Source organism: Amblyomma americanum, chromosome 7 (assembly GCF_052857255.1).
Source record: "Amblyomma americanum isolate KBUSLIRL-KWMA chromosome 7, ASM5285725v1, whole genome shotgun sequence".
Taxonomy (NCBI): Eukaryota; Metazoa; Arthropoda; class Arachnida; order Ixodida; family Ixodidae; genus Amblyomma; species Amblyomma americanum.
Window position 1 is genome coordinate 4,323,595 of NC_135503.1, and position 23,660 is coordinate 4,347,254.

The window sequence follows — 23,660 nt, forward strand, 5'->3', positions numbered from 1 at the left end:
TGCTCAAACCAAAAATGCGACTAGGATCAAAGAGCAAAAAAATCTGTTAGGAGAAATATTTTTAAACTTCATGGAGGATGCAGGATACAGCTTCAAGACTAACAGACACCTCTCAGTAAAAAAAAATATCCAAGCTGCAGAAAAAGTACTGACAACAGATAAAGCATATTTTATTTTAGCTGTGGTTTTGGTCCATTTCTTCTGTAACCACTGGCCTATTTTTTTCAACACAAACAGGTGCTAGCAGACTACAGAAGGATCCGTTAGCATCATGCCACAGTTCTTTGCACAGTATGTGCATTTGCTTATAAAGGCATAGACAAATACAATGTTGACTTGATGCTATATGCATTAAATACAAGTGCATCACAAGTACAATCACAGGGAAAAAAACGTAAATTCACACCCTTCACACATCTAATGGAAAGGTTCGATGGACTTACACAGGGGTTCAAGAAGGCTGAAACGCAACGTGCATAGACATGAAAATGGAATGTCAAAGAGCCATCTTGATGTGAATATGACCATCTGGCATGCCAGTCACAATTTGGCACCAATCCCGGGGTCACAGAGCCTGTTTATTACAACTTTATTTTTCTTGCACACAACGAAACATCAAAAGCAACCTTTGTTATCACAAAGAATTGTCATGATAACAACAGTCTCAGTGTAACATGCTGCATTGTACAGCTTAATAAATGAACAACCAAAAGGTTTAACTTTTGACTAGTATGCATTTCATCATATTTGGACAAGGGTGAATGCTTGAGCAAGCACCTGTCACATGAGTGCATGTGCCCGAGTTAACCTTTAGGACGCCTCCAGAATAGCCTGGGCCAGTCGAAGTGCTGGCCACCACTAAGCCTCAAGGGCTCCTGTTCATTTTAGCGGTCATTTCCATTTGGTTTAAAGGGCAGCACCTAATGAGAACTTTAGTGAAAATCCTTGCAATTTTTTTGCAATGGGACAAATCTGGTTTCCCATAAGCAACCAATATGTGTGAGCGTCTCTACATTCTTTTTCAGAGTCTAGTGCTGATAGTGTGGGTCAAGTGCCGTAGCATTCACTGACCATTTTTTTTTCTGCATGTGCTCACCACGTTGAGGAGGAACAAGCTAGCACATGCTTAATTGTGGCCAAAGAGAAAGAATAAATTGGAGAGAACACTTCATTTCTGGTATGGCAAGAAAGCACCATATAAACTCATGCAAGGGCCGCACTTTAAATTCACGCCCGAATTTGAAAAGAAAGTGCGAATTTGGCCCACACCCAAATTTAAAATAACTGCATAACCATATTTTTTTTCTCAATTTTCGTGTCCAAAAGGGGGTGCAGCCCATACACTAGCGCGGCTCTTACACGGGACTATAAGCAATGTCATAACCCAAAAGCAATGCATGCTGTCAGCATTGAGTGGCTAGAAAGGCAATTGTCCCTGTACACATTTCCTCCTGTACTACTTTTAACACAGTAAGAAATATAGCACAGGATGGCAGACCACAGGGCAAGCTGGTGCGTGTTCTCGATGTGAAGGGTGGAAAGGAAGCGACACAAGACACACGAGTGCACTAGTGTGCCTCAAATCTGCCTTGTGTTGGTTCCTTTGTGACCTTCACATCTAGAACGATAGCACAGGATATATCCAAGCACATAAAGGAGCATGTCCAACAGTCAGCTCTGCTAATCCTTCCATAGTAAAGAGCAGCATGTCAAACTTCTGTGCCACGAGGTACCACTAGCACATGCATCTCCACTGTCACTCCTCTTCTGTGCGTGGTTCCATACTGGTGGCCTGTACTGATGGGGAGTGTTCAAGCCTTCACATTCTTGCTGCGGGACCACAGTCAATGGCTTCATGAGCAGATCCCACTGTTCACCACCCTCAAAAAGTGCATGCAGGTCAAGCTGCACAGTGCATACTTAGTCCCCCGTGTACCACTAAAGGAGAAATACAGCAGGCCCCACTAACCCAAGTAAGACTCAGGAGGCAAGCCGCTCGTGCAAAACACGCTCGGCATGATAAACCTTGTCCAGCACCAGGTACTGGCGCGCCAATTTGAAGAGGGTGAGCGCGTTGAGCAGCACCAGCAAGCTCGCTGTGAGCAGCCGGTGCCACTCGGATGAGCTGGCCAGCAGGTAGAGCAGGAACAGCAGCTGGGCTGCCTGCAGAGCCAGCGCGCCCCCGACCACAGCAGCAGGACTGCGGAACAGACCGTAGAAGCGGCCGTGCCACGGGTGGCCTGGTTCTGCTGCGTTGCTCACACCTTCGGCCCGAAAGAACTCTCGACTGTGCTTCACCAGGTTGTTCTGTGGCCACAGCACAGTCTCAGACCACCTGCATGAGATACACTAGCCAAGCTGAGGAACTAGAATAAAGAACAGAAAAAGTCCACTTGTTAATGGTCTGGTTGGTTTCTGTTGCCTGAATGAATTTTTCAGCACATTTAAGACAGGACGAAAGACAAGGAGAGTATGTGTGTCTCTTACCTGGTCTTGCATCCTGTTTTAAATGCACTGGAAAATGCATTCAAGTGACAAAGAAGGGCCACAGGAAAACTGCACAACTCAGATTTTTTTTTTACTGAGATCACTAGTGTAAACTAATGTACTAAACCCATTCCACATGCATGGCTAAACGACAGTGGCTCCCCTGGTATAAGGGCATTTTATCTTATCGTCAGTTATCGCTCATGTAATGAGAAAAGTTTCAACCGTGGACTATCTGTGCACTGCGGAGGGACAGTGGGTGGCGGAAATGAACGTGGCAACTACTGGCAACTACAGGCAACTACTAGACCTGAAGCTTCAACACTCAGTCAATTAATTAACAAATAGGCTGATTTTATCATGCTCACTGTGAATGTGCATGGCTTATGGAGTGGTCAAGATGCCTTCAGTCCTCATCACGTTACCACTGCTCTGAAGCTTGAGGCAACCACGAGGCAAGTGCCCAGTTTAGCCACACTGTGGCATATAACCATGGGTTTTTCCTGTCAGTGTCTTTCCTGGCACGCTCAGTGGGTTGCACCTTATACGGGAGTACACCAATAAACGCTATAGAGCCTCAGATACAAAAACTATAGACCTCAATCTTTTCAATATGAGACATAGACAAGTTATTTCAAGCTTCGCTATAAATGTATTTACACACCTGAGCAAAAGTGGAGAGACCATGTGAGCTGGCAGAAGTGCGTGCCAGTGTTTTCTCACGGAGCAGCACATGTTTTTAAGATACGCACAGGATGCCTGACCAAATATGGTATCCTGCCTGTCTACACACTTCTGCCAGACACGCCTTTATATACAGAAATATCGCAATCACCGCCATTCCTGTGGTCGCTCCTCTTTTCTGCGCGACTGTAAACTTTTAAACAAACTGATCTTGATCTGGAAACAAACTGGCCCGTGCAGCTTTGAAGGGTTGTTGCTTATACTACTACACCTTTCTGGTTTTCACAAATGCCTCCTCCAAGCACGGCTGCCATGTAAGCTTGCTAAGGACTACAGCTAACAGCACTCGCTGCAGTAGTGGTGGTGGCGAAGTGAAACTTTCAGTGAAACCATTCTATAAGCCATGATCACAAGTGGCCGTACACTTACAAGTGGTGAGGAGCGTGGACATGGCGGGCCTCTAGGCGCCGCCAGCGCCCCAGGTGCAGGGCAGCCCGGTGCAGAGAGTCCAAGTAGCGGGGCGGGAAAAGCCGTGACGCATGCAGGGTTAGGGCAGCCAGCCAAGCCAACAAGCCGTGCTGGGCCAGGGCCCAGGGCTCCAGGTGGAGAGAGGCTGGCACAAAGCAGCAAGGCTGCAGGGCTGCGTAGTATGTCACAAGCAGTGCCTGCACAAATGGGCAATATTTTGCAGCTCAGCTCCACTCAGTACTATGCTTAAACCATTGAAACACAAGATACCCAGTGGCTATGGCCAGGTGCATGGTTTCAAGGAGTGAATTTAACACACTCCAACCGAGGTTTACCAGAAAACTTAAGGCGTGTTCAATTCTGCAGCAATGAAGTTCACAATAAAGAAGGCTCTAACAACACAGCCAAACCTATGACACACAGGGCAAAGACTTGACATATCAGACAACTGCGTCAGGAGGCAGTTCCAGAGCAGGGGTTCTAATAAAGGACAGCACTAGGTGTGTGGCCCACATCATGTGCAGCATGCAATGCACCAAATGGCTTTTGCCCGTGCCATCAGTCCCTGTGAAGGCACTGCATTAACGTCCTCCATCTTCACCTTCTCCCTTTCCTTCTCATTCAATTTCCTTTCCCCTTGCATGGGGCCAAGGGTGCATTCCTCCTGCCAACCTCTCCACTCATCTTCCATTAAAGCATTTTCTTCTTTTTACACTTTCGTCTGGCACTGGTAAAGTGTTACATCATAAGCTCAGGCCAAGCGTTTTCAGACCATTTTTATTTACTGTCTATGTGAACGATGTGGTTTGTATTGATGGGCTTGCCAAATTCATTTTGTTTTGTACACTGATGATATCAGCTTGTTTTTCACATCATATAATAGTTCACACCTGCTGCACACCGCCAATGACACCCTCTGCAAATTGCTTGATTGGTCGAGCAAAAGCTGTTTAAGAATAAACCCTAAAAAATCAAAAGCTATACTGTTTGCTTCAAAAAGCAAACCCGTAAGTTTGATTGGCGGGCTGCGCTTGGGCAGCTCTACAGTCGATATAGCAGAAGAGCACAAAGTTTCAGGAAGCGGCACTGTCGCACCGTATGACTTGGGATGCGCATATACAGCAACTGGCGAAAAAGCTTTACTCTGCTGTTGGCTTAATACACTGATCTCGACACAGTTTTCCAACTAACATCAAACTTCAAGTTTTTCACCCCGTCCACGGCGAAGCCTCCAGAATGAAGCCATCTGAACCGTTTATCCTGTTTTTACAGGTTTTCCTGTGCCGTGCTTCAACTTTGGATCACACCTCGAGTACGTGCTTTGTCGCTACAAGCTTTGAAGATAATCTTTTGCTGCTACCTGTGTGGAAAGCTGCCACCTGAGACGGACCTGCGCACGTGTTCCCTTCGACGGCTACTGCGGCAATCACTACGGACAGCACCAGCTACTTAAGCTCAGTCGACATCGAGCCGTACTGTGGGCACGGCAAAGCCTCCAGAATGAAGCCATCTGAACCGTTTATCCTGTTTTTACAGGTTTTCCTGTGCCGTGCTTCAACTTTGGATCACGCCTCGAGTACGTGCTTTGTCACTACAAGCTTTGAAGATGATCTTTTGCTGCTACCTGTGTGGAAAGCTGCCACCTGGGACGAACCTGCGCACGTGTTCCCTTCGACGGCTACTGCGGCAATCACTACGGACAGCACCAGCTACTTAAGCTCAGTCGACATCGAGCCGTACTGTGGGCACGGCGAAGCCTCCAGAATGAAGCCATCTGAACCGTTTATCCTGTTTTTACAGGTTAGTAAGCATGTAAAATGTTTTAGAAGTGATGATAGGTTCATCATTGTTCTGCCGTGCCCCGCAGTGTGTGCTGATGTTGTGCTGGAGTGTATTTCAATGTTGTTGATGCTTTCCGGAGATGTTGAACTAAACCCTGGGCCAGAAACTGTCGAGCAAATGTTTAGTAAACTCATGAAAGGGCAGAAAACTCTAATGGAAGATGTCAAGGAAATTAAAGAAAATCAGAGTACTTTCTAAACAACTAGAAAAAGTCAGTGCAAAGATCCATGAGATTGAAAATACTTTAGTGAATGTACATAAAAATGAAGAACGACTAGACTCGTTGATACAGAGCATGGGAGCCACTATCCGTTCACAGCAACAGAAAATAATTGAGCTGGAAGATAGAAGTCGCCGAAATAACGTTCTTGTGTTTGGCATAGCCGAAACAGAAATCGAAACCACTGATGATCTCAAGAAGAAAGTGTTGCATGATGTTTTCCATGAACGCCTTGGTGTTGAAGTTAACACAGTGGAGCGGATACACAGACTTGGAAAGAAGCGTACGGACAAGGCGCGTCCAGTGATACTTAGACTTTTTGACTACAACGAAAAGATGAAATTATTTGATAACTGCCAGAAATTAAAGGGCAGCAAATTTTCGTTATCACATGATTATTCTCAGGCAACTTTGCAAAAGCGTAAGAAACTATGGGATAGTGCTAAACATGAAAAGAACAATGGCGCAAAGGTTCGACTCGAACGCGACAGGATTTTCATTGACAAAGAAGCTTTTTTCTGGGATGACGAAAAGAACTGCCTTACGAAGGCAGAACGGCCGCTCGTAACTGATAGCGAAACAACGTGACAGTGTGAGACGGAAGAAAGGAATTTTGTACTGATAAATATCAATGCGCGCAGCCTCCTGAATAAAACCGCTGAACTCGAACACATTATCATGATTCATCAGCCAGATGTCATTGCAGTTACAGAAACGTGGTTGCGTCCTGAAATTGCTGACAGTGAGATTATACCGCCTACATATAGAATGATTCGGAAGGATCGTGCTTCACATGGTGGTGGTGTAGCCCTTTTTTGTTCCCATGAAAGATTGCCCCAACACAGAGAGCATCTGGTGCAGGCTAAAACTTGGCGTTTCTTTCTGTGTCATTGCAGCGGTTTATAGGCCCCCTAACGACCCTGTCATATTTCTTGAGTCGTTGCAAGACTATCTTTCAAGTAATGTATCTGCGAATGCAAGAGTAATCATTGCAGGTGATTTCAATTTTCCGCACGTGCGTTGGGAGTCGCTAGACATAGATACAACTGATGCTAAACACTGTGATGCCTTGCTAGACATCGCTTTTAATAATGATCTAACACAAATTGTTAAACAAGCAACAAGGATAGGAGCAACTAGGGAATCAATATTGGACTTGGTTTTTATAAGTAGTAAAATAACCGAATATGAAGTGTCTATCCAGGAAGGGCTTTCTGATCATAAGCTTGTCTTAGTCACCCTAAATCAACTTATACCACCAAAACATGAAAAAAGGCGGACTATTTTTGTTAAAGACTTTTCAAGAGCTGAGAATGAAAGCATTTTAGACTATTTGGAAATGTCTTTGGGCTCATTTGATGTGCAGGATGACATCAACACATTGTGGACAAAGTTTAAACGCATTGTCAACTTTTGTCTGAAAAATTTCGTTCCCCATCGAATTAAAACTGTCAGAAAGCATAATCCTTGGATAAGTCGTAAAATTATCCAACTAAAACGCAAGATAAAACGTAGAAAACGCAATCGAGAAAAGAATCAAAATGAAATTTTGCGCCTTTCCTTGATGCTTAAACAGATGTTGATGACAGCGAAAGAACAATACTTTTCTGAAAAGCTAACAGAATTTATGAAGACTTCCCCACAGCGTTTTTGGCGTCACCTTTCACCCTCATATGAACAAATGAGGTTTATTGAAGTGGATGGTCATGTTATTACTGATCAAGCAGAAATTGCTAACAGGTGCAATACTTATTTTCATTCTGTGTTCAGCCACCCTATATCTCCGCCTGAGAACTTTACTAGCGAAAAGTGCATACCGCCATCAGACATGGCAGATGTCACTTTGTCTGAGCAAGGTATATTTTCCCTCCTACTTAATTTAGACACGAAAAAGTCTTCTGGTCCTGATACTATTCCTAATGAGTTTCTTAGACGATATGCGGAATGGGTATCTAAATATTTACTAATCATATTTAAGGCATCTCTGGAGCAGCATTCTTTACCAAAAGATTGGCTCCAGGCTAGGGTTGTACCAATACATAAATCTGGAAACAAGCACATTCCCGATAATTACAGAGCCATTTCTATCACTTGTGCCTGTTGCAAAATACTTGAGCATGTCTTGGCAAACTGCTTATCCGACTATCTAGAGGGCAACAACAAGCTAAATCCCAATCAGCATGGTTTCAGACGGAGGTTGTCTACTGTTACCCAGCTAGTAGAAACGGTACATGATTTTTCTGAAGCAATGAACAGGGATCAAGTGGATGCAGTTTGCCTGGACATGTCTAAAGCATTTGACCGTGTCCCACATGATGAACTTATTGATAGGCTGTTCGAACTTGGCATAAACACAAATATTGTACGGTGGATACAGGCTTATCTAACTAACAGAACCCAGTTCGTGGAATTAGATGGCGCCAAATCAGACGTCCTGGGAGTGCCCTCGGGAGTCCCTCAGGGGTCTGTGCTTGGTCCCTTGTTATTTTTATGCTACGTCAATGATATTGCAGTATCTATTCCGCCCCCTGTCAAAGTCCGGCTTTTTGCGGATGATTGTTTAATTTACTCTGTCATTTCAAACCAAGAAGACCAGTTACTATTAAATTCGGCATTGAGCACTATCAACCAATGGTGCACATTATCCAGAATAGAAATCAATTATGCAAAAACTTCATTTCTTACAATTCACCTCTTTCATTTCATTTCTCCATTCTGCCTGCTGTCCTCTATTTCCGCTGCCCCAGCTCAGGTGCTTCAGTATCGATGCCGGGCTAGCAAAAATCTTTTCCTTCCTTTTTACTATTATTTTTAATAAAACCACTACCACAATTTCCAATAAAACGAAAAATATATTTTCTTTTGATTATGAAATAAACGGGCACTATATAACTCGAGTCGACCATTTCAGATATCTAGGCGTCACTATAATTTCAAATCTAAACTGGCATACACACATCAATAACATATGCTCAAAGGCCGAAACAAAATTGCGGTTCATAAGAAGAAAACTGAAGCTTGCTTCCACAAAAGCAAAACTAACAGCTTATCTCGCACTGGTACGACCGACACTGGAATATGCAAGCGTAATATGGGATCCACATCAGAAAAACCAAATTGACAGGATAGAAAAAGTTCAGCGAAGGGCGGCTCGATTCATTCTGTCCAAATACAGATCTACAGATTCAGTGACTGACATGCTTCATGAACTAAACTTGCCTCAACTTTCAAAGCGAAGGAAAGTTGCCAGGCTGAAAATGTTTTATCTGCTATATACTAACCACTTCAACTTGAACATAAGCGTTTACATGACACAGCGTTCCTCTAGAGCTGTGAGATCTTCTTACAAAGATCAGGTCACACCCATGACGGCCCGAATCAATTCATTTAAATACTCCTTCTTCCCCAGAACCATAGATGAATGGAATTCCTTGCCCCAGGACCTTTTACAAGCAGACAATCTACACCAATTTGAAACTTATCTGTCCTGTTATTTAAGCCTATAGAAGCCATTTGTCTTTGCTGTCAATCATTATGTTCTTCACCTGCGGTTCCGATCCTCGGTGGTCTGAAACTGAGTGTATTATTTTGAACATTAACCTACATCAGGCACTTGTGGCTTTATCTGCTGGCAAAATAATTGATGATTTTAAGTTGTATAAATTTTGTACTTGTGGATTTGTGTACTTGTGGCTGTGTGTACGTATTCAATTGTATGCATCCACCCTGTAACGGCCTTACGGCTGACAGTATCAATAAATAAATAAATAACTATTGCACGTCAATTTTGGGCCACGACTATTAAGAAAACATAACTATACTACATAGGCACGAAAAGAAAGCTGTCCACTGCATTGGTAATGTTTCATTCTGTCACCACACTCATAGCCTGTTTTCTCAGTTCAAGTTAGTTAGTATAGAACAAATTTACAATTACAGTCTACTATACCTGCTTCACTCTTCAAGAATGTCTTACCAGCAGTTTCTGAAGGAACTGTGTACTCTTACATTGCGAACTTGCACATATCGGACCAGGTCATCGGAGGAATGGTTTGTGCCGCGGCCGCGCACAAATTATCTTCTGCAAACATAAACGTACAATGTACCATTTCTACTAAACAAGCTGAAAAAACATTTTTCTGGTTCCAATGATCTAACTCGCACAGCATTGCGTGACATAGTTGTTTCTGGGCAATTTTCTTAGTACTCAGTTCTGATTTTGGCACGGAAATTGTGTGATTGGGCATATGGATTGAGTGTGTTGTTTGTCTTCTCATCAGGATCTCACATGTAAAACGCTTCATAGTACGAATTCCATTTGTTTGTAGTGCAGTTTTATTGTTGTGCAGATTGTTTTCTCTTTTGTAGCTAATTTATGTTCATGAATGGAGTAATATTCACTTGCATTTTAACTATTGTACTGTGTAAGTAAGGTCATTGTATGTATTCTATTGCAACTTTCACTTGTATTTGAACTATCGTAGTGTGTATGTGAAGTCGCTGCTGCCAAAATGGCTCCCTGACCTTGTCAAGCTGTGTTCACAGCATTTTGTCAGGGAAGCCATTAACATTGTACCAATGTTGAAAATAAATTTGATTTGATTTGATCTCTGTTGAAGCAAAGGAAGGAGCAAGGACGGAAAGTGTGCACTCATATCGCTTGGTGCATACACGCGTGACTAGACTGTGCCGCGAAACGATAAGCCGCTATAGGGCAGCTATCCATGGTTACTGCATAAAGATACATCATTTTATTCATTTTAGACACAGTAGAGAAACAATAAAACCTGTCAAGGGATTATTATACAAATGCCACATCTATGCAAAATATGAGCACTATCAATAAACCAGTGTTTAAGGTGGACAAGTACCTACATCCTTTTCTGCAAGTAAGTAGGCCTGTGGTATTCACATGACATTTGTTGCCAGACAGGGACATACCTGGAAGAGACAGCGCTTGAGCCGTTCATTGAAGTCGTGCTTGTGGCGCTCCACCTCGGCCCTCACTTCAGCCGGCACTAAGGAACACACGTGTGCCACAGGCATGGGCCACTCACGAATCAGTCCTGGCCTGGGCCCGAAGAGCACCACGTGGATCACCCCTCTGCAACACACACGTCAAAAGCTATGCATGGGAGTGCCTTCCTCCCTGCTCTCAGCCAGAGGCCTGGCCACTGCAAAAGTATTCAATGCCGGAGAGGGGTAAGTAAACTGATATGCAGTGCTCTCCAGGCAGACACAACACAGGTTCAAACAGAGGTGGCTTCAAAAGCATGGCTCTCTTCTGCCAGTCCCCTTGTGCGGAAATACCATTGGGTGACCTGTCAGCTTAATCTCTCTTCTAGTTTTCTGACTGAATATTCAATTTTAGGGCAGGACCTAAAGGTGTCTTCACAGTAATAGATTTAAAAAATTGCATACGCATGTCAGAAAAGCCATTTCAGAGCACACAAAAATACAACAGCATATGCAAAGCTCACTTTTTGGGAACATCTGGCAATACACATAACAGAGGCCCATCTGAATTTTTTGTACAGTGCACTGTGCAGATACTTCAAGCATTTATGGGTCAAGGCAAGCCAAAAACAGTAGTGTAACCTGAAAATGTGGGGGGAAGGCAACAGCCTAAGAGCGATATTGCTCAGTTTAATTACTTGTTTAATGCATTTCCTTTATCCTTCACATATTAGCCTTCGTATTAAACATTGGCTAACTCTTCTACTGCCTGCCTTGCCTCGTAGCATTGGCTTAATCCACATAGTTGCCTTAAACAATTCCCTTCCTTGGTCCGTCCATGACAGCACAGTGTGACCTGGGTTGCTGGGAGGAATTAGCAATAATTCTAATTGAAAATGTCGCATACGAGACATTGTTTTTATTCAGTTATCAAGACAACCACAAATCTTCGCTTGTGAACAATCTTGTTAGTTGGTTAGTGACATCGATTTTAATGGCGCAAAAGCAACTGAGGCTATGATGCGCCAAACACACGGTTAGAGCTTTAGTTAAAGGTTACGCTTTTTATACCTAAAGTTTGTTCAAAACATTGGCTTCTCTGAGAAACTTAAAAATGCTTGTAAAATCAACCAGTGCTTGATCACCCAAAAGTAACATGGGGTGTAGTGCGATGTATTCATTGTAGAATGTTGTGAAATATTTTTTCCTCAGTTGTTCCAGTTTTGTGCACAAAATCAAAATGTGGTTTACCGTGAGCTCATTGCCACACATTTCGCAGAGAGGTTTGTCTTTTTTTGTCGGTAAGAAGTTGTGTGTAAGGTGTGTGTGTCCAATGCATAGTCGACACAAAATAACCTCTGTAAAACGTTCCTGATGTTTACATGATCTCCATTCTCCAAAGACGGGCTTTATAGAATGTAGTTTGTTGTCTGTCTGTTCGTCCCATGCAACCTGCCACTTATTTCTGAGTTTACTGTGCAGTAATTTAGAAAAATCCCTCTGTGGTAGGCTAACTTGTTTTATATGACCAATTCGAGCTTGTACTGCGCAAGCATCTGCTCTCTCATTACCTAAAATTCCAACATGGCTAAGGACCCAGCAGAATATAATGTTATGTTTTTGCTTTGTGATTTTAACTATGTTATGTATGGTTTTTATGCCATTTTTTATGTTTTGTTTTAGTATTTGTTCTACGGCTACAAAGATGGCATAACACTCCGCAGTAAATACCGATGCATACTTGCATACTATGGCAATCGTATCATTTTTTCGTTTTTTCCTTGAATTACTGCACTTCCGACATGACTTTCTGTTTTTGAGCCATCAGTGTAAAATTCAGTGTAGGTGTCATATTTTTCTTGTAGTGCAAAGAACTCTTGCAGTATGTGCTCGTGTGGCATTTTCTCTTTGTTTACGTGTGTCAGTGTGAAGTCACACACCGAAGGGAGGCTGTACCATGGTGGCAGATATTCATGTCTGTGCAATATTCGGTAGGGCGTCCAGCACTGATAACTCTTCACATTTATCTTCAAAGCGCATTATTAGTGGCCTGATAAAATGTGGTTTATTATTGAATAATGTTCTAGATGGGCACTTGGTAACAATAGGATAGCAGAGATGTTTAGGAAAAGAACGGGTTTTTAGGATGTACGTGCATGTAAGTGTGACTCTTCTACCCTCTAGTGTGGGCTCATTAGCTTCAACATAAAGACTATTTACCGGGGATGTTCTATATGCTCCAGTTGATAGGTGCAGACCAAGATTATGAACAGAGTCCAGTCGTTTCAAGTAGGATGCTCTTGCTGAACCATATACTATGCACCCGTAGTCCAGCTTGGAGCGCACCAAAGAGCGATATATATGTAATAGGCATGCTCTATCGGACCCCCACCGTTTTCGCGAGAGTACCTTTAATACATTGAGGGCTTGGGATGCTTACCTTTTAAGGTTGTTAATGTGTGGTAGAAATGTAAGTTTCTTGTCAAAAGTGATGCCTAAAAATTTATGTTCTTGTTTGACTGGCAGTGTGGTTTGATTCAAGCACAGGTTGGGATCGACCTGCAGGCCTCGTCATATTGAGAACAGAACAGCTTCTGTTTTTTGAGGAGAGAAATTGAATCCATTTTTTTCTGCCCAAGCAGCCAGTTTATTTAGTGTGATTTGTATTTTTCTCTCGCAGGACACTATGCTGGAAGAAGTGTACGCTATCTGTAGGTCATCTACATAAACTGAATACATTACGGACTTGGGTATTACTTTGGCTAAAGAATTCATTTTTACTATGAAGAGTGTCGTACTTAAATCTTCACTGTTTTTTCCTGGGTTTTGTACACTAAACATCTGCATGATGCTTTATGCTATGCTGTCATTTGGAGGCACTTTGCGATCAAAATGGTGCCATGGCAAACCTCTGGACTCATTTGGGATGGAGCTACAGCCAGTTTCTGGTGCTCTTGTATAGAAGCAACACAGCCACATGAGTGATCTTTTCGATGAGAAAAAATTTTCTGTCGGTGTGGCACATTTTTTTCAGTCAGTTTTGGTAGAATATGCAGCTCATGTAAATAGCCAAATACATCACACTGACTAACATCTCCTTGCATGCTTTTGGATTTTCAAGCTGGGGCTCAAGCTATGTCTGGATTGCCAGGCTCACAGTCCAAGCAATAATCCTCACCTTGAGGATCAAGTCACACTCACTGCTTTTAATATTGTCCAGTTTAGGGTGCTTGCAGTCTGCATCCTTTCACTGCCAAAATGCAGCTCGTGAATTACACCACCCCCAAAACTTTAGTCTTCCTGTGATGCCATGGTCATGTTCATAAAAAGGAGCAAGGAGAGGATTTTTTTCTTGCAATATACCTTTAAACTAGTTAGCAACTAGTGTCATCTGGTGTGAAAACTGATATCCAAAAATTAGCAGCCAAACAAGCAGCGCCATTTGTTGATGCATATTTAAAGCAAATATTTTAAAGCAATCGGACAGCGAATTGCCATCTTTGGAAGCAAATGGGTTAGTCAAGAATGCACACCATAGGAACTACTACAGACAGACACTAGTCACAAGAATAGAATGGAGACTAATTGGTGCAGCACCAATTACAAACAGAGCTCAAGGACCTGAAAACAGAAAGTCATGCAAATGTTGCACTGGCTATGATTGCATAATGATGAAAATGTCAGGTGATCAAGCCACGCATTGTTATTTGGGCAACCACACCCCAATGCTTCAACAACGTAATGCCCTTCACAACTACCGAGATCAGCTGGCAGGAGAAATTATGGAGGCATTCAAAATAGACTCTGTCAGCAAGATTGGGTAAGCATTTATCTGTCGGGCTAGTGTAAAATGATGATGAAGTCGCCTTGTGCACATTTCCTTTGTTTCTTCTACCATGTGTACAGATTGCCCAAGTGCAATAAAGGATTTTGTCAGTAGCTATCACAGCACTTGCCCCTCCTGTTGACTCGTCCTTAAGTACAGTTTCTTTGCGAACCAGCACTTGGGATGGTGTGCATACATGGCTTTGAAGAACACTCACGGGTAGGCAAGGCACAGAACGCTGAACACGCCATGCTTGCAGCACACATGGAAGGCAGCCCAGGCCACCAACACCGCAGTGGCCACGAGCGTGACCCCCCGGCACACGGCCGTGGCTCGAGGCTCCCAGCTGGTTGGCAACAGGATGACAACTACCCGCTTTGCAAGTGCCGCAGGCAGTGGATGACACATGATTGTGAGGCTGAGGATGGCAGCATGCGGCTCCACCAATTCATAGTGCAGTGCCTGGTCCTGGTGCGCGTGCGGCAGCCACCAGGCAGCTCGGTGCAGCTGCACCTGCTGGCACACAAGAAGCACCACCGCAAAGAGTGCTGCTTGTGCCTCAAAGGCCAGCTCGCCATCGACGGGCAGCTCTGGCAGCCGGATGTGACGAGCTATGCTTGGTGGTCCCTCTGGGTTGAGCCCCACCCTGCACAGTGGCGAGCTCACATGAAAAACCAGTTCATGCGCTGCGTTCAAAGTTGTCCAGTTTGTAGCAAAACCCTCGCTGCATATCATGCATCATGTACTCTGACCCATGTTTTGTTTACACACCTGTTTGTGCATGGTTTGCATAGTGGTGCTTTTCAGGATTACCCTACAGTTGCAAGTCTGGCCTCTGTCCTTTGCAACTTTTTATCTTTTGTCCGCAATTCTTTTTTGCTGGCTGGTGTTCAGGTTGAAGCGTGTACCAACTGGCCCAGATTTCTGCTTTTCTACAAGCCATCCAGTATAGCTTCACCATGAGAAGCATGGACAGCCCTTCATTTCAGAAAGCATGAATGAGATAACTGCAATCACCAGACTAAGCACTGTGACTGATACATTCTGCTTGTGCCAAGGCAACACTGGAGGCTATGAGACATGCTGTACTAGAGAGCTCCAGATTACAATATTTTTCTACATGATACATACAGTGAAAATTACGAAAATGTAATCAAAAAGTGTGGGTGTGGGTAATATGCAGATTTTGAGGTGACAGTCAGCTTCACGGCAATGCCCACTTTCTGAATAACGCATCCGTAATTCCCATCATCGTCGGTGCCCCACTGCATCGATGGATCTAAAATGTGCTCAAAAGCTTCAAGAACTGCGCCACTCAATCAAAGGAATTATTGACCTTCTGCAGAATGCAGTCATCGATTGAGCATAGCAGTAAGCATCTCAAGAATAACCTGTTATGACAAAAAATTGAAAACTCAACTTGCATGCACAGTTATAAAAGTGCACAGTCATATTTTCAAGTGGCAGATTATATGCATGACAAACAGTAATTTCAAGCACCTGAGGTTCTTCAACATGCAATGAAATCGCGACACATAATTGCTATTGCATTTTTCCGCTATCAAAATGCAGCCTCTGAGGCCTGGGATCAGACCCATCCCCATGGTCTCAGCAGCCAAAAGCCATAGCAAATTATCTGCCTGCGCCAGATCTTATCACAGAGTATTTCACTCATTCTCTGGCCTCTACAAACAACAGAGAGGAAAGCATATCCATTGTGACGCCACTTACTGTGTGAGTGGTTCAAGGAATAAATAGATATCATTCCCGACGCTCAAAAACTGAAACAGTACATTCACTATTTCAGTGCACGAGTTAGGAGCACTGGAAAACACCTGAGAACAGTGCATTGTCATTAACGGGGACCAGAGAAGCCCTGTAGCGCCTCTTGCCTGAGGCAGCACCTTCAACATTAGGGTCCCTGCATTTCAAACAACTCTCACATATATGGAAAGTGGTAGATCTTACTACTGAGAGATGCTGCATGGAAACTATGATTTAAAACTTCTGACGCTGCAAAGCCAGCAAGTGTTTATCTTCACCACACACCTTAACTTGCCAAATGCTAGGTCTAAAAAAAAAAATTGTTAATAGCATTCCTCATCACTATACAGTATATCCGGAAGTCCTGCACTAGGCAGGTATACACTCTTAAGAAGAAATGCTGCAGATTGAGGACACACAGCCAGCCTGCTCGTTTTTTTTTTTGTTATTTGGACATCTTATGGCGTTTTTTTTTCTGACAGTCTGATATTTTGACGATATGGACGACGCCAATTTATTCGTGCTTTTCGTCGGCGAGTTTGCTTTAGGTTTCTCTTCAGTCAACACAGCTTAGAAATCTTAATGCGTGCTTAAGCACTAGTGGCAGCTATCTAAAAGAGGAAATTCTGCGCTGTTCATGGAAAACAGACACATGAAGTAAGAACTTAATCCAGTAAGAACTTAATCCAACAAAAAGTGGCGAGAAAAAGAAAGACAGATTATGCACGCAGAAAAGCCGATGCATAAACATATGTCTCTATATTTTTTTCACTGCCTCATCATTGGACTTCAGCACAAATGCCTTCGGTTCTATCTGCACCCGGTAAAGGTGCACCAAATTATGTTCACGGAGAATAGCCGCAGCAACGAGTCAGTCAACGGTCCCTCACAGAGTGGAGAGGTTTATTTATCAGAGAAGCCTCATTTTTGTGAGTTTTCTCGTCAGTTGCTGAATGCATGTCCACACGGCGCAGCAGCAGCCGATTCTCAGTGCACGTGTACAGGACCTCCATACAAAACGAACAGATACAATGACATGAAACTAACCTCTCATCTGTCGGTATCACAGCTTTACTTGCGCCAGACTTCGCGAAGTTTCTTCGGGCATTGGCCACTCGGGTCATTTTTTTTTATCACGATTTCAGATAAACACAGCAGGCGATAATCCAGAAGGCCGTCACAACGGATAGTCAGTTTTTCGTTCCCACAGCCGATCCGGCAAACTCCTGACAAAAACCAAACTTCACATCCCACTAGTTTTGGACAGGAAAGGCACATAAAGCTACCTGCTGGTGTTGTGAGTGCACACTGTGCAACACGGATGCACCACAATGACCAGCACCAGAAAACTATACGGCCCAGCACAAAACCACTCTAGCCTTTCCAGTGGTACCACCGGTACCTCAAACCACGACGACACAATATGCCGACAGTAGACCGACGGTATCGGGCAGCGATGCCCAGCATGGTTTGTAGCCCGGCATCCATGTTGCCTGGTTTGTTTTGTCGACTGGAGCGACGCGCAGTGTATTATTTCAGCCTTTCCACGGAGGAAAAAATCTCAGGAGGGCACGTCCGACGACAACCTTGAATTACAGTCCATGACACCGTTTAAAAAGCTTTATAAACAGTGGTCCATGATTATAGAGCCTAGAATATTCTAGGCACTATACCATGGTGGGGAGAGGTTGGTCAAATGGTTCTTGATAATCACAAAGTGAACAAGGGAGGGAAAACCTCAGGGTGCTTGAGTGTTGCTGAATTACAGTGTTGTACCAGTACGTATGGTGTGGTTACCATGGCTAGAAGTAGTGTGGTGCCTAAATGCCGACGGGGGGGAGAGGAATTGCGAGCTCTTTTTTTTTTTTCATGATGCAGCGGTGGCGCCACCGGCGAAACTCGGGTTCGCGCCGCTTCATCCGGCCATAGAGCTACTACCTCCGGCCTTTGCTAAGCATGTATGAAGCCGATTCACTTTTATATTACTATCGATATTACTGCGAAATATGAATCACCCGCGATACTAAAGTGGTGCGGGGAGTCTGCTCTATTTAGACTCATCTATATTCTGCGATATATCACTTTATTAATTCGAAAGCATTACTAGGCTATGTCGACAGGGAACGTGTTCGCAAAACATGTCTGCAGCAGTTGTGAGGAACTCAAAAGAGATAGCGCCAAACGAATGGTTGTGATCGATAGAGGACGCCGTGAGGTTGAAGTCGCAAAAAGAATTTTCAAAATCGGGAAAATGTCCAAAAAGTGGGCGGGGTCAGTACAAAAGTGGCGCGAAATTTGAAAACGCCGAAAGGAGGTGGAACTACAGCGTAGCGCCAAATTTGAAAAACCAGAAGTGTTGACGGAGCCAGAGCCGTATATTCCCGATACGGGGAATATACGGCTCCTACTGATCCGGAGTTCCCGGGTTCGAACCCGACCGCGGCGGGTGCGTTTTTATGGAGGCAAAACGCTAAGGCGCCCGTGTGCTGTGCGATGTCAGTGCACGTTAAAGATCCCCAGGTGGTCGAAATTATTCCGGAGCCCTCCACTACGGCACCTATTCTTCCTTTCTTCTTTCACTCCCTACTTTATCCCTTCCCTTACGGCGCGGTTCAGGTGTCCAAAGATATATGAGACAGATACTGCGCCATTTCCTTTCCCCCTAAAACCAATTATTATTATTATTATTATTATTATTATTATTATTATTATTATTATTATTATTATTATTATTATTATTATTATTATTATTATTATTATTATTATTATTATTATTATTATATACGGCTCTGGACGGAGCCAAAGCGCGGCGCCAAGTTTGAAAACTCGAAATGGGCAATCACGTGACCGGTGATAAGTGATCGATACGAGTGCCGAGGAGGCGTCAATGCTTTCGCGTTACTCCAATGCGGGTTACCGCAGTGATCTCTAACGTTTTTTGTCAGTATACTGCACAGACGTGTGCAGTGGCGTAGCCAGAAATTTTGTTCGAGTGGGGCTCATGTTACAGCGCGGCCTCCTCCTCATAGAATTTGTAGAGGGATCAAATAGCTCAATCATAATTGCATTGCCATTGCCAATGCTATTGCGTATTAGGTGCTGCAAACGAATTAGTGAACGCTACGCACTGTCAAGACAAGTAAAATACGTATTTTTCATAAAAGAAAGAAAGAAAAACTGTGGCAGAAATAACTGATATCAATGCTTCCACCATCTTGTCTATTTAGCAAGTAAAGAAAATGTCTCGTGAATTTTAGAACCGTATCAGTTGGAAACCAGCAAAGTAGTGCATGTGTCTGATATGAATAATCACGTTGAGGACAAATATTTTAGCAAATATTTTTCATTCAAGAACCTTGTTTAGAATTTTGTACATATGCAATGGCCAGAAAAAAATCTCAGTGACGCTGTCCTTCGTTCCAATCTATTGCGTGGGCGCAGCTGTCACCGCTCGAGTTCTGTAAGTAATTGCACCGAAATTATAGTCGTAATGGAGAGCACATATAGAAAGCAGGAGTTTTGCAAAATATACATTAGAAATGCGAAGATACAATGGAATATCACAACTGCGAAGAAACAGCTCGAGAAAGGCCAGAAAAAGCTTTCACCACAAAAAAGTCCACTGCATGCATACACAAAACATGGCAAGAAGATATTTAAATATACGTATATTCTTTAATAAATCTACATACCTAATTTAAGTTGCTCTATATAATATTGTGACGCAAATGAAGAGGCGATGCCTATTCTATTTGGACAGCATCGCTGACTACGCAGAAGATGAGGAGAACGAGGTGGATGCGTCTCGTGCCATCTTTTGATAGGCTAACAACAACAATTCGTTATTTTCTTTTACTCTCAGATTCCTCTAAATTTATGAGATAAACCTGGATTAGTTTTTTCCTGTTTGGATCTGCACCAAACCCTGGTCAATCCCCCACCGTGGGTATGTGCCATCGTATTTGAGGCAACAACAACCCAGCTGGTTTCGGTCGCCCATCGTGGTCTGAAAAAACTCCCGGTCGTAACATATTGGTGGAAGGTGCCTGGTATTCACTGCAGGTTTCCCCGAAGACGTATCTCCAGCTCCACCTTCGCCGGAGTCGTCGCATTCTTGGTCTGTCGCCTTATGCACCCATGATGTCCCTGGACGACGACGCTCGGCCTCTGTGCCCAGCAGGTCCTGGCAGCATTACCGGGAGCCACAGTCGTTCGCGGGCACAGCCAGCGACGACGCCGATGAATGGCTCACCCACTACCTACGGGTGAGTCGCTACAATAAGTGGAACTCCTCCGCCCAACTTTCAAACGTCGTGTTTTCCCTAACCGACACGGCCCTAACGTGGTATGACAGCCACGAGGATTCCTTCACGACATGGGACCGCTTTGTAGTGGAACTCAAGAAGTGCTTCGATGACTCAAAGAAGCGGGCTGGACAATCGCTTGTGCAAAGGGCTCAGCTTTCCAGTGAGACGTGTGCGAAGTACATTGAAGAAATCGTCAAGTTATGCAAGGTCGTCTCTCCTGTGATGACCGAAGAAGACAAAGTTGGCCACTTAAATGATTCGCTGAAGACATTTACATTTTTCTTATTGGAAAAGAAAGTCTCGAGTCCGTGTCTGACGTCATCCAGCACTGTCGCACATTTGAGACATTGAAAATGCGTCGTATCACACCAAAATTCGGTTCGTTTGGCCGGGGTGACAACGGTGGCAGTTGTAGACACACCATCGTCATGTGACCTGGCCTCCACGATCCGCCAGGTGTTCGCGAAGAGTTGACCAGGTCTCTGGAACTCACTCGGAATTCCTCAGCGCTCCCTCCTGTGTATCCCACGCACCCTCCTCCGCCAGCCGTCGTTAACGCAGCGGACTTTGAGGAGCACCGGGTACCCCGAGGGCTGCGGTCGAGCAACATATACCGCGATCGCCCCCGGAGCACCGGTCCCGCTTTTACCAGCCTACGCAGGCCACATACGACGAGAACTTTCGGCCCACTCCTTCGTAGGATGACTACTTGCCGGCGCAGCCTGCTCCTGGTTCCTTTCTTGTGTGTTAGCTGCGGTCAACCCAGCCATATCTAGCGATTTTGTCCCCGCCGATAGCCATCCCGTTACGGCTCCTCTACCGATCCTCTGTGGTATGGACACTATACTCTGTGGTTTGAAATGGGAAATTGCATGTGCTACCTAGATGTCACTTTCGCAAAGACGTTCAGTGAGAACAACGACCGTTTAGCTCGTCCTGGACTGTGCGCAAAGCTGGCCTTATGCTTAACTCTAAAAAGTGGTACTTTGGTACGCGTCAAGCGTTAGTACTTGGACACCTCGTTGACAAGGCGTCAGACCTGATCCAACCAAGGCTGCAGCTGTTGAGTCGTTCAAGCCACCACAGTCTGTCAAAGAGCTGCGTAGTTTCTTGGGATTATGCTAATACTTTCGGCGCTTTATTCGTCGTTTTGCTGACATCGCATACCCCGTGACAGGTCACCTTCAGAAAGGAGTGGCTTTCGAGTGGACCCCTGAGTGCGACTCCGCCTCGCGCCAACTAAAATTCCTTCTCATGTCCCACCCTGTACTTCGCCACTTCGATCCCTCCGCCCCCACAGATATTCATACGAATGTCAGCGGTGTTGGTCTCGGCGCTGTGCTCGTCCAGCGCTGCGACAACAAAGAGCAAGTTGTTGTGCAAGCAAGTAGCTCACCCAGTAAGCCGGAACGCAATTATACGGTCACCGTGCAGGAATGCCTCGCCGTCGTCTTCGCCACGCAGCGTTTCCGTTCATATCTATATGGACGCCCGTTCACCATCGTCAGCGACCATCATACCCTCTGCTGGCTCGTTAATTTTCGTGACCCGTGTGGGGGCCTTGCACGGTAGGCTCTCCGGCTACAAGAGATTGACTACAGAGTCACCTACAAGAGCGGTCGCCGGCACGCTGACGCGGACTGTCTTTCGCGGTTGCCCCTTCCTGAGACGGAGCCCAGCATCGATAACTTCGACCACTGCGTCGCTTCAGTGTCACTGTGTTTTCCTGATTTCACCACATTCAAAGCGGAACAGCAGAAAGATTCAACGCTGCGGTCCCTCCTTGCGGAGGCTGTGACCCCTCCGGTGCAAACCACTTCTGTGTGCGAGATGGCCTATACTATGGAAGAAAAACCATTCTTCTACTGGCGAGCGCTTCCTCCTGCATGGTAGTTCCGAAGAGCCTGTACACCTCTGTCTTGCATCTGGACATCTTGGGTCGGCACGCACGCTCCACCGCATCCAGGCACGCTTCTATTGGCCGAAAATGCGGGCTACGGCTGCGCGGTACGTCCCCAGCTGCACTCAGTATCAACAATAAAAGCACCCCACTGGCGTTGCATCTGGTCAGCTCCACCCTGTGACACCACCTGCCGCACCGTTCGAGGAAGTGGGCATAGATCTTCTGGGCCCATTTCCCAAATCCTATCATGGGAGCAGCTGGATAGTGGTTTTCGTTGATTACCTTGCCCGGTATTGTGAAACGACAGCCGTACCCTCGTCTACAGCGTATCTTGTGTCCTCTTTTATGCTGCGCTGCATAGTCATCCGCCATGGACCCCCAAAAGTTATCATCAGTGACCGTGGTCGGCAGTTCACCGCTGACGTCGTGGAGCAGCTTCTCCGTTCCTGCGCATCGCATTTTCGCCATTCCTCGCCTTACCATCACCAGACGAATGGGTTAACTGAGCGCACGAACCGAACGATCACTAACGTGCTGTCAATGTACGTTGATTCAAAGCACAAAAACTGGGACAGCGTCCAGCCGTTACGCTTTCAATACCGCGCGCCATGAGACTACTGGTCTCTGCCCCTTCTTTTTGCTATATGCTCGCCCCCCACGCTACACCCTGGACACCATACTACCATTCTCTACGAGCCTCATGAAGATCCCTCCATCGACGAGACACTCTGTTTCGCCGAAGAAGCCCGGCGCCTTGCCCGCTTTCGTATTCTCGCCTCCCACCATCGGGCCAAAGCGCGCTACGATGCCCATCGCCGTCACGTCACTTACAGCCCTGGTGATTTGGCCTTGTTGTGGCGGCCTGTCAGAAAGCGAGGTTTGTCCCAGAAGCTGCTGTGCCACTACGATGTACCCTATGTTATTCTTGAGAAAATTAGCGAGCTCAATTCCCGCATAGCGCGTCTCACAGCAAGCGGCCGTCGTTCTGCACGAACTGAAGTGACTCATGTTGCCCGGCTGAAGCCCTGCCATTCGCGCGGTGCATCGCTGACTACGCAGAAGATAAGAAAAACGAGGTGGATGCGTCTCGCGCTCGGCAAGCTGACCTAGCTGGTTTCGGTGCCCGTCGTGGTCTGAACAAACTCCTGGTCGTAACAATATGTCAAACAAGCCAAAAAACATGCTGCGCAATCACAGTAACCT

General features: G+C 45.0%; 1 protein-coding gene across 2 annotated transcripts; it reads right to left on the minus strand.

Moving 5' to 3' along the window:
- Positions 1 to 146: 146 nt before the first annotated feature.
- Positions 147 to 17,841, minus strand: LOC144098304 (transmembrane protein 39A-A). Of its 2 annotated transcripts, none has more exons than XM_077630845.1 (5): positions 17,295 to 17,841; positions 14,701 to 15,129; positions 10,643 to 10,805; positions 3,601 to 3,836; positions 147 to 2,335 (listed from the first exon to the last, which is right to left on the minus strand). In XM_077630845.1, exons 1-5 carry the CDS (start codon positions 17,369 to 17,371, stop codon positions 1,981 to 1,983), a joined length of 1,260 nt encoding a protein of 419 aa, XP_077486971.1. In that variant the 5' UTR covers positions 17,372 to 17,841; the 3' UTR covers positions 147 to 1,980. The 2 variants fall into 2 exon arrangements, with proteins under 2 accessions (XP_077486971.1, XP_077486972.1); XM_077630846.1 differs by having other exon boundaries at positions 10,643 to 10,772; positions 17,295 to 17,749.
- Between the last annotated feature and the right edge of the window lie 5,819 nt (positions 17,842 to 23,660).

Bases quoted from the DNA above. Each gene is read 5' to 3' on its own strand.
- LOC144098304 (XM_077630845.1), bottom strand. From the start codon at position 17,371: ATGACCCGAGTGGCCAATGCCCGAAGAAACTTCGCGAAGTCTGGCGCA. The intron at 15,130-17,294 runs GTTAGTTTCATG...GCCACTGTGCAG, and splicing joins GTGATACCGACAGATGAGAG to GGTGGGGCTCAACCCAGAGG. The intron at 3,837-10,642 runs GTATGTCCCTGT...CCATTTGTGCAG, and splicing joins TCAAGCGCTGTCTCTTCCAG to GCACTGCTTGTGACATACTA.